General features: G+C 37.7%; 2 protein-coding genes across 2 annotated transcripts; one reads left to right on the top strand and one right to left on the bottom strand.

Moving 5' to 3' along the window:
• Nucleotides 1-849: 849 nt before the first annotated feature.
• On the bottom strand, nucleotides 850-7,608 carry LOC135609580 (mitogen-activated protein kinase 2-like). The gene is made up of 6 exons (XM_065102980.1): nucleotides 7,169-7,608; nucleotides 5,789-5,918; nucleotides 4,137-4,274; nucleotides 2,641-2,973; nucleotides 1,496-1,679; nucleotides 850-1,413 (listed from the first exon to the last, which is right to left on the bottom strand). The coding sequence occupies exons 1-6, from the start codon at nucleotides 7,330-7,332 to the stop codon at nucleotides 1,241-1,243; spliced, it is 1,122 nt and encodes a 373-aa protein (XP_064959052.1). The 5' UTR covers nucleotides 7,333-7,608; the 3' UTR covers nucleotides 850-1,240.
• A 2,014-nt stretch (nucleotides 7,609-9,622) lies between these two features.
• Nucleotides 9,623-10,711, top strand: LOC103981567 (zinc finger protein ZAT1-like). The gene has a single exon (XM_009398318.3). The coding sequence runs from the start codon at nucleotides 9,623-9,625 to the stop codon at nucleotides 10,709-10,711; it is 1,089 nt and encodes a 362-aa protein (XP_009396593.2).
• The last annotated feature ends 307 nt before the right edge of the window (nucleotides 10,712-11,018 follow it).

Here is an 11,018-nt window from a genome sequence, read left to right as displayed (position 1 = left end):
CATAACAGACAGTAGATGTGGCCTTGAATTCTAGTCAGTATTTCTATTGCTGTTAATGCAGATGAGTAAAATATAAACAGAACATATATGAAATGGGATGAAGCAAAAATGTGAAGAAGACAAAAAAAAGAAAAATAAGAAGAATTGGATTAACTAAAAACTATACAGAAGCTGCGGTTTATAATTAATTGAATTCAGGCAATAAGTTCTAGAAACAAAAATATCATACTATTGTCATAAGCTGAAGCATGTCTTCAAATTCATTATCCATTCAAGCATTTCAAGCTACATTAATGTGAAAAAATATAGGTGAGGTAAATTAGATGGATGAAAATAGAAAGGTGGCTAACTGTTTTCCTTCTTTTCTCAAATAATATGCACTGCTCCCTATATCATAGCATGAAGATGGGGATTGATTGAGATCCTGCCAATCAATAGTATTAAAAGTCTGTTTTGTTAGTGCCAACTTTTGGGTTTGATCATAAACAATTATGTCCATTGGACATGAAGAACCCAAGACCAACTTTTCATAGCCTATCACAAGTTTATCACAAGTAATTCACCAACCATAATGTCATGCTTTGGAGTCTTGACCACAAATTTTAGTTCAGTAGCATGGTGTAATCTGGCATGTGTAATACAAACTGATTGGTCTCCAGTTTTAGTTTACCATAAAGTGAGATCTTTTGACAAAGTCCATCTGTATCAAATAATGCATGCACATATGTATGTTTTAGAGAAGAGTAAATGATCAATTGAACAATCATGTTATATTGGCTCTTCAGACAAAAGTTATCAATTCAATGTATAAATTAAGCAAACATAAATGATAAGAAACATAATAAGACGTAAAGACAGACAAGCCATATATATAGTTTCCTACTGATATTTCAACATAATAATCACATTGTCAAAAAAGACTCAAGGTGATTAGATTGCCCTAATAATGACTTCTACGAAGCAGTTGATAAAGGAACATGACACCTGCAATAACATCCTATACAAAGAGCACAAACTTCTCAAATAGTAAATTACAGATTCGGCATTTAAAGCACTGTTTTAGATCCTGAGGATCTGAGTTTTACCTTATTTCCTCAAGCCTCGTCTTGACTTCACGTCACAGATTTGTGAATGAATCCGATGAGTTGCCCAATGATTAACTTTCACTGGCTTTAGGTGGCTTCAATTCAAAGAGTAATCATAATTACAAATGCCAACAGCAAGCATCAAACAGAAAAACCTAGTATACTGGATCTGGGTTGAACTTCAGTGATTCTCTCCAGATAAGTTCTTTAATATCTTCTTCAGTATATGATGGACGTTCAAAATCAAAGTTGAATGGAGTTGGGCAAACGGGCTCATCATTAATGTCGTGGAGAGACGCTAAGTATGGATGGTGCAGAGCTTGGTCAACTGCCACAGAGACACATTGGTATATTTTAAATATAACACAAATGACTAAAGCTTTATAATAACCATTAGAAGCTGCTTATACCTGTAATTCTCTTGCTTGGATCAAATACAAGCATTTTTTCCAGTAAATCAATTGCTCCATTTGACATGGTGGGAAACCTAGCACAAAAATTTTGCTTTGGGTATTGAGGAAGTGATCTCACATATCTACGGGCATTGTCACTTCTGAGAAATCCAAGGCTTGAGTCATCAGGTGAGCCTATTAGCTTCCCATGATGAAAATTCAATGAGATGTCAGATTATTAGCCATAAGAAATAATATCTCACCTAGATTCAATTACACCACCAGCATAATATGGAATTTCACTGTAGTTGGATAAATGAGTATGCTATGTTGTTTGGATATCAGAATCTCTACATGAGAAATTGCAATTCAGATTCTAGTCACACCAGTTCTTTGGTGGACCAGCATGTACAAATCAGTGCAGTATGGTGCCGACTAGTAATGACCAATACAAGTCAAAATAACAACCATCACAAACACATGTTGCTTCTGTACAGATTTAACCATGGATATGGTTGCAAAAGATAGATTTCAGATATACCAAACAAATGTCTGTGTCCAACAGAACAGATAGGTATATGTGCCTGACGATTCCAATTTGGCAGTTATTAATCGCTTTAAAACTTACTCCAACAGTTTAAATATCTCATTCTACACCTATGACATATGCGATAGCCTCAAGAAATACATAGTAAATGAAAGGTGGCCCAGTTTTGATTAATGTGATCAGACAGCCTATCAATAAATTGTAGAACACAAATTTTTGCCAGGTTTAGATGATTTCATAAAGAAAATTCAACATATGGTATTGCAACTTACCTAAGGTTTTTTTATGGTACACAAACCTACAAACAACAAAGAGGTGAAGTAGAATGAGATATCTATTAAATACAGAACTGTCAAAAAAAGTAAACCCAGCAGAAGGAAGCAAGCAACTAAGTGTTTATTGGGAAAGACAAAGTAGATATTTAGCAACCACTTAATCATCATAAGTAATAATGTCACTTATACAACATTTGCAGTATCACTAACAAGATAAAGAATTAGGATCAATATGTTTGAGTTGATTGATAATCAGCATAAAACAGGAACAGAAAATTTGTCTGCAAGTAATTAAAGTAGAAGAAAGATTATTTAACTGTGAAATACATCTAAAATTGTACCTCGGTTATCAGCCTTAACTGATGGACATAATCCTTTCCAGGAAATAAAGGTTCTCTGGTCACAATCTCACCAAGTATGCAACCCACTGACCAGATGTCAATAGCAGCAGTGTACTCTGAACAGTTAAGGAGCAGTTCAGGTGCCCGGTACCAACGAGTGACAACATATTCAGTCATGAAATCTGTCTCAGATGTTGTTCTTGCCAATCCAAAATCTCCAATCTTAAGGTCACAATTTGCATTCAAGAGCAAATTGCTAGGCTTAAGATCACGGTGCAGGACGCTTGCTGAGTGCACATATTTCAACCCTCGAAGTAATTGATAAAGAAAAAACTGCCAACAATAGTCAGTGTCATGAAAGCCAGAATTGCAAGTTGAAATGACAAGCTGTCAGGGAGCAAAACATGTATGGAAACTAAGGTGAGTGATAAAAATCTGAAAAAGTTACTAACCTCAGCAAAGACTAAACATAAAATAGTAAATTAAAAGATATATTTGCCATTTATATTTAATAATAGCAATCGATATTGGAAAATCTTGAGCAGAGAAACTCTAACTGTGCAACAGGGTTTGCTAAGGATTTCAAGTCACCAAGAAAGAATCCTTGACCATTTTAATAATATTGAGATTACATCATTACACTTAGAAAGCAATCTCCTAATATGCAGTAAAAAGTTCTTAAGAATGCAGCACAAGAAGAAGATCAAAAGTTTCTCCAATCTTATCAAAGTACAAGGATCACAAACTTCTAAATTAACAGAATATCAAACGAAACTTACATGCATAACTAAGGGGAAAAATAAGTAAGAGAAGTAACATTAGAACAGTTAGAGAAGGAAAACAAATGCAAATAACATTAGAATGATTAAAGAAGGGAAAAGGAATGCAGATATAGTCCAGATTTTATCATGAATATTCTTCTCAGTAAAGTACTTATAAGATCATGTGTGAAACAACATTTGCCTTGTCAGAAAAATATTACAAAAATGATGTGCACATATAGCTAGAATATATTTTGTTGGACTATTTCTGGCATAGAACATAAATAAAATCTCATAATGTTTGACATCCAGTATCAATTGTGTGCAAATCTGATGGTAAAATCTATAACAGATACCAATTTGCAGCTAAATCAAGCACAAAGTATGTATTATTTCTGATTTATTGACAATTCCTCCAGTAATTCTGGATCATTCAAGAGAACCAATGAGGCTTACATCTTACTAAATATTCATAATTCTTAGAGCTTTATGATAAAAAAAAAGCAGATCATACAAGTAGGTTTTGTCACGACCCGAGACTGATGGGCTAACTGGCCTATCAACTTCATGTGGTTTAGGTTTGGTCTAAACCACTGACCAAAATGCTTAAACTAAAGTTGATAGTAGTACACTCATTAAACCCTTATAAGACAATCTTAATCTTATCCACTTTCAATGTGGGACTAATCAGGGGTGTTACAGGTTACTTTCACAAAGAGATTGCTAGCACCAAACCTGGCAATGGTCATCGGTCAATGTTTGCTTGGAGCGAATTATCTGATGAAGATCAGTATCCATTAGCTCATAAACAATGTAGACATCATTGAAATTTTCCCTGTTTGGAGGGCGAATGATGTCCTTAATTGCAATAACCTGCAGCCAAAATAGTTATCTCAATGCATAAATACTACAAAGGCAAGGCTGTAAAGCAACAATTCAAAAACTGAAACATATTAATATGTTCATGAAAGATAGAGTGCCCTTTAGAAAATAAAACTCTCTTTAAATATGGCTTAACTGCAACCTTATCAAGCTAAGCACATGGAAGACTGATCAAACTCAAATTTCACAATGTAAGATTAATCTACTACATCCAAAGCAGTAAACAATAACATAAAATAAGTACAAATTGTTGAAATAGTGAAGTAAGTATGGGTTGATCTTTCTCGAAATAATTCCATTTGAGTTAACTGCTAGATTAATAAAAAAAATTCCATAGTCTTTTCAATTTAATTTGATTTAGTTATCTTAGCCCAGGACTAGAAAAGTGCCCATGTGATAACCATCTTATTCTCTTGAACACTACAAAGTGTGTTTGGTTGTATCTATAAATACCAGAGAATAGCATGCCAACCACAACACTGTATGGTATACATGAGAATTAGTAGTACCACCCTCTTTCCTTTTTTGTCACTATGTCTACACATTCCAGGTTATTGAATGCTCAAATCAAACAAAAGCACTAAGATGTCTAAAAGCCTAGGAACCAATTTAACAATGTAAAGATGAAACCAAACCTAACTGAATCATCAATCTGTTAGAAAAAAAAAAAAGAATATTGGAAACTAAGAAGGATGCATCTTTATAATCCTTAAGCCTTTCATTAAGTGCATGGTCCATGCCATAAGCATGCAATTGAACCTGCAAAGTCAAGTGAGCAAGATATAGATTTTATGTCTTGTTGTGCCTTCTTTGTGCCCAGGCAAAAATTCAACATAATTAAGAACAAAACTTAATCATCAAGAGCCACTATAAACAACCAGTTGAATAAAAGGGAACAAGCAAAAAGCATTAGCTAAGTGATACAAAAGGCATGCAATCACTCTAGAAGTAAAGGTTATTATACAAAAAAGCATACCCTCATAGTTTTAAGTTGTCAGATAATAGCCTCATCTAATACGGACTCAAGATTAGCTTATTTGAAGGCTTAAGAAAATGAATACTTGGAAGAAAACCAGCACGATTTATGTTACTCAGAATGAAACCTGTTGGAATGCCTACAAAAACATAGAAATTATTCCTGACTAAATGATCAAACTCAAAAAAACAAAAACAGCGCTAGGTTTAACCAAAATCACTTCTAGTCTTGCATCATGAAGCAGAGTGAAACTTCATTATGAATCTGAACATGTTTCAGTATTACTGGTTACTAGTAAATCTTAGATTTTTTGTATTAGTTTTCTCTGGATTAAAGAATTAAGTCCTTTCAATGCTGGACAATGACTATGAGCGACGGAGTCATCCAATGTCAAATTGTCAGAAAATCCATTCAACTACCAGAAACACTAGGAATGAGATTGCAAATTAATTGAATTATCTTATAACTAAAAAAACATAGAGAGAATATAAATGACGACAAAGTCATGTCAGCTTCATGCTAGACTTACATTTTCATGATCCATGTGACGAAGAAGCTTTATTTCTCGTAAGGTTCTTTTGGCATCAATTCTGTTATCAAATGCATTGCCAATCTTCTTTATTGCAATCTCTTCACGAGTCTGAGAATTCACTGCAGCACTAAAGAAGGGGGGAAAATAATATTTTTTTAATCATGGTTGTACCAAAGATTGATTAGAATAATTAAACTATTAATACAGAACATGACTAATCTGCATTGACGATATAACTTGTTGTCTTGTCCAAGCTATGCTTAACTTGGACCATAGGTGCATGACTGTTGTTGTCAAAGATCATAACTTAGGTGAACTGTGAGCACAAATACTCCATGATCATTTTTAATGAGAGCTTCATTAAGAGGCACAAATTGCATCATATCAGCAAACCTTGTGTAGTTCCATTAAAAAAGCCTTAATTTTTTTCCATCCTTTTATTATTTATACATGTGAATCAGGACAAACAAACAAGGTGCCTCCTCACTTTTGACTGCAGATGTTGAGTTCGAGAGCCAAACAGCAGGGAGCAACGGCAGCCACAGATACTGATATAGCCGTGGCCAACCACAAGAAATAAAGGAATTAGGGTCATGGAAGACTATTCCAATATTTTTAGTTTTAATTACCTATGACAAAATTTGAGCCTGTGTGATGCCCGTTATTGCATAGCACAGTTAATCATGCTCATTTTATCAATTAGCCTGCTCCAGTTTCTAGAAATGCAGCAATGAGTTTGCCTTCTGCATCACATTCATCGGCAAAACACAAAATCATACAGTATCAAGTTATTGAGGCAACATTAACTACGGAGATTAGCATGTCAACTTCCATAGAATAGAGAAGGCAGAGAACATGACAGAGATCGCATGTAATCACCACTGCTGTAAAGGTTTCCACATTCAAAAGCATAGCCCCTGTAGTTCAAGTGGTCCGATAATAGAGTGATCTAGTACGGACCTCTCAACCACAAGATCATTTAAAAGAAACTACCTCGTTGCCAGCCATCTCAAAGCCATCCCATTCTTCTCAATATTCTATCTTTCGAAGGGACTAAAATCTCAAGCTAACGTTACTATCATCAGCATAGTGTCTATCAGTTTGCTGCGAGAAGTTTTGCCTCGGAGATTTACCTGGATCTGCCCCATTCACGATGCCAAGTCAACGAAACTCAGTGCTACCGCATCAAGAATCACTCAAAATTGAGCCCTAACCTTCTTCTTCCTTTGAATTATTTCAATTCAAACCACAAAGTGAACGGTGAACACGAAGGGAAGAAAGAACCCAATTGGAACCAGACAACATCTCCATCACGAGCCTATCAAAGGGAACTCAAAGCAGCTCGAAAACCATAAAGAAGGAGACTTCTCGACTCACCAGACGATGCCGTAGGCACCGCGGCCGATGGGGCGGAGAGGGGGGACGTACTTGGCGGTGACCTCGAAGAGGTTGCCGTACACGTTGTACTGCACGTAGAGGCCACCGTGCGTCGGGACGCCCTTGATGTGCCCCTCCCCGGCGGCTGCCGACCCGCAATCCATGCCAAGGACCCTCCCTTAGGATCCTCCTCCTCGCGGTGCTCTTCTGCCTCCTCCGCCTCCTGTCCCTCCGACGACGAGCGAAGTTAAGGGAAATCCGGGAAGGGGAAAGTGGGATCTTTGGAGGAAGGAGAGCGGAAGGGGGAGGAGGGAGGGCGGAGAGGGGAAGCCCGCTGACAGAGGGGGTTGACGGAGTACTTTCTTCTATGCGTCGGTGGCTGCCAATCTCTTTTGGTTGCCTCTCGTCGCTATCGATTCCACCATCCTCTCGAGTGTGTGTGTGAGTGACTTTGACCGGACCTGCAGCCAAAGTTTTTGTTTTCTGTTTTCTAAAGTATGATAACAGTAATTACTACTACAACAATAATAATACTGATGATGATGTGCTGCTCATTAATATCTCTCTCTCTCTCACACACACACACACACACACACACATATATATATATATATATATATATATATATATATATATATATATATATATATATATATATATATATATATATATATATATATATATATATATATATATATATATATATATATAACAACAATAATATCCTGCTCATTAATTACTACAACAATAATTATTATTATTATACTAATAACAATGTCTTATGATAACAATAAATTACTACAACAACAACAATAATTATACTGATGATGATGTCCTGCTCATTAATATATATTATATATATTAATAAGTAGGACATCATCAGTATTATTGTTGTTGTTATAGTAATAATTACTGTTATCATATTTTGAAAAATAAAAAAAATATGAAACTATTAGTAATTACTCTGTGTGATTTTTGTACATCAAAAGATATATTTATTTTATTATTTCTCGATCGTATTTTTTAATTTCATAAATATTCTTATCTCGAAAGGACAGGGAGAGAATGAAAGGGTAAGAATATTTTACAAGATAAAAAAAATGAGATACTATAAAAATAAAAATTAAAGATACTTTCTGAAAAAGAATAGAAAAAAAAAATCGAGGAAATCATCCTTGACTCTTAACCTATATGATGATATATATTAATCATCTTTGATCATTAATTTGTGTGCTTTTCTCAAATATTTGTATCTAGATGAATACTACTTGAAGTTGTCTTAAATGCTACATTAGTTTAAGCTAAATTTAAGCAACTATGCCCTTAGGGTTTTCTATAAGGATTGTAAATGACATTATAATCAAGAAAGAAATTGATAGAATGAAATATGGAGAGGGGTATGCACATAATTTATATTTTATTTTTAGGGATATTGGGTGTACACATAAACATACATATATTTTTAGTGACATGATAATTGCTTATACACATTAACATAATTTATATTACATTATAATTTTGTTCTTCTTGTTTCTTAAAACAATGTCTTAGGCTTTCCTAAGACATTGTCTTTTAAATGAAAAAAAAGATAGTTAATTCCTCATTATTTTTTTTCTACAAGTAAAATGTCTTGGGTCCCAGCAAAAAACACATAGGAAAATACAAACACTTTTGGAGGTGGTGTAGTTATTGAAGGTTGCTATTCATAGGGACCCTTTTTTTTATTTCATATGAGAAGTAATGTCATCACTCACAAACATAAAGTGTAGGGTATATGTATGAGTTGGCATCACATGAATTTGTGAGTGACTATATTATTGGAGAAAAAAGAAAGGACAAAGATAAAAATGTATGCTAAAGATTAGCATGATGTTAATGAAGTTGGTTCTAATTAGCAACTTAATATTTTGGATTTAGATGATGTCAAATTATCATATATAATAAATCCATGTTGATTCTTAAAAAGAACATTTTAGATAGTATGTAGTAAATTAGATCCAAATGAGAATCCAATAAGCCCTCTGACACAAAATTCTCATCACTTTCCTTGAGATTTCTTGTCAAGCATGGCAAAAGATTGAGGCAATGCAGTGAGGTGCACACTTCAAGGGATATTATGATAGATAATTGGTTTCAAGAACATGGCTTTCAATCAAATCAAATCATAGCATTCATGGTTGCGCTGATGAGGACGAGCATCAGATCACCCAGCATTTACTGCTTTCTTACTTTTTCTTGTAGACTTTCGCGTCTCATTGTTCTTTTGATCTTTAAGTTCATCCTCTCTCTCTCTCTTTGTTGGGGAGTGCGAGGGAGACCGGAAAGGTTGGTTTCTGCGGTCTCATATTTCTCGCTGTTTCCAGAGGAAGCTGCCAAAGGAGGCGGAGAAAGTGATGGAACAGTAGAAGAGCTGCTCTTGAAAGCGCCAAAGATCCCACCTTTAGCAACCAAGCCATGGAGAGGCACAAATGCAAGCGGTGCTACCGCCGCTTCGCCCATGGCCGCGCCCTCGCCGGCCACATGCGCTCCCACCACGTGGTTCCTGTGAGGTTTCCCTGCCCCTTGCCCTCCCCATCTGTCGCCTCGTCTTCCTCACCTGTGGCTGCAATGGAGGCCGAGGAGGACGGGAAGGGGCCGGCGACGTATGCTATCCGCGAGAAGCGGGTGAAGAGCTTCTGTCTTGCAGACCCAGGATTCTCCTTCACCTCCGCCTTCGAGGACCGCGAGAGCGACACTGAGTCGTTCCTTCATCGCTGGCCCAAGCGCCGGCGCAGCGTCCCGGCGGAGACCCCTGCGGCGGCGCCACTCAGCTCCGTCTCTGACGTGTCTTCCGAGGAGGCCGTCGCTCGCTGGCTCATGCTGCTGTCTCGCGACGCGTGGTCTAAGTACGAGGCAGAGGAGCGCAAATCCAACGGCTGGGACGCGGTCGAAGCAGAGAAGTACGTGGAGGAGGATGGGATCGGATCCAGCTCGCGGCGGCGGCGCAGTAGATTCCGGTGCGGCACGTGCCGGAAGGTCTTCCGATCATACCAAGCTCTCGGCGGCCACCGCGCAAGCCACAAGAGGGAGAGGGCGGAACGCGTCCCGACCGCCGCCGTGATGCGGATCCACAGCGAGGATTTCTCTGCCGCTAGCGCGGCCCACCACGACGCCAAGCTCTGGCGGTGCCCTTACTGTTACCGGGTCTTCGGCTCCGGCCAGGCACTCGGCGGCCACAAAAGAACCCACCTTTCCTCCGCCGTCGCCACTTCCCCTGCTCCCCATCTTCCTCATCCTCCCTCCCCGTTCACCGCCGCCCACAGGAACAATGGCGGCAGAGATCTCAATCTCCCAGCTCCATTGGAGGAAGAGGCGGAGCTCTCGCAACAGAGTTCGCACGCAAGTGACTTCCTGTCGCCAATTCGATCACCCTCCGAGACAAAAAAGACGCCATTTTGGAGGCAATTCGAACCAAATCCTAAGGCAAGGGGCACCAAACTCCATTCAAGATCTCATCTTTTTGAAGCGAGCATACGGAACGAGGATTCAATTCCATCAAGCTGACACCAAGTACGGATTTTTATCGCGTTCTTCTTTGTTTCCTGCGCTCAGTAAGATAAATTTTCTGCAGAGATTGCACAGAAAACTAGCTACATTATAACTAAGCAAAAATTTCCTGTTATTAAGCAATGATGACAACCTGGTGCTCTGTAACCGAGAAAAGAGGAGGAAGATGAAGAGTGGGTCAGGTGGAAAAGACGCAATTTCCAGCTGTTAGTCAGCTTCGACACTCTGTTTATTTCACCTCGACAGGATAGAGTGTCTTTGCAGATTCGATTCTGTTTGTTCTCTGAATCTAATCATCCAAGTC

The sequence above is a fragment of the Musa acuminata genome, chromosome BXJ2-4, assembly GCF_036884655.1.
Source record: "Musa acuminata AAA Group cultivar baxijiao chromosome BXJ2-4, Cavendish_Baxijiao_AAA, whole genome shotgun sequence".
NCBI lineage: Eukaryota > Viridiplantae > Streptophyta > Magnoliopsida > Zingiberales > Musaceae > Musa > Musa acuminata.
The sequence above is the reverse complement of the archived record's forward strand: the minus strand, read 5'-3'. Positions and strand labels throughout refer to the sequence as shown.

Bases quoted from the DNA above. Each gene is read 5' to 3' on its own strand.
- LOC103981567 (XM_009398318.3), top strand. From the start codon at position 9,623: ATGGAGAGGCACAAATGCAAGCGGTGCTACCGCCGCTTCGCCCATGGC.
- LOC135609580 (XM_065102980.1), bottom strand. From the start codon at position 7,332: ATGGATTGCGGGTCGGCAGCCGCCGGGGAGGGGCACATCAAGGGCGTC. The intron at 2,974-4,136 runs GTTTGGTGCTAG...TATTGTTGGCAG, and splicing joins TGACCGATGACCATTGCCAG to TTTTTTCTTTATCAATTACT. The intron at 1,414-1,495 runs GTATAAGCAGCT...TCTCTGTGGCAG, and splicing joins TCCAAGCAAGAGAATTACAG to TTGACCAAGCTCTGCACCAT.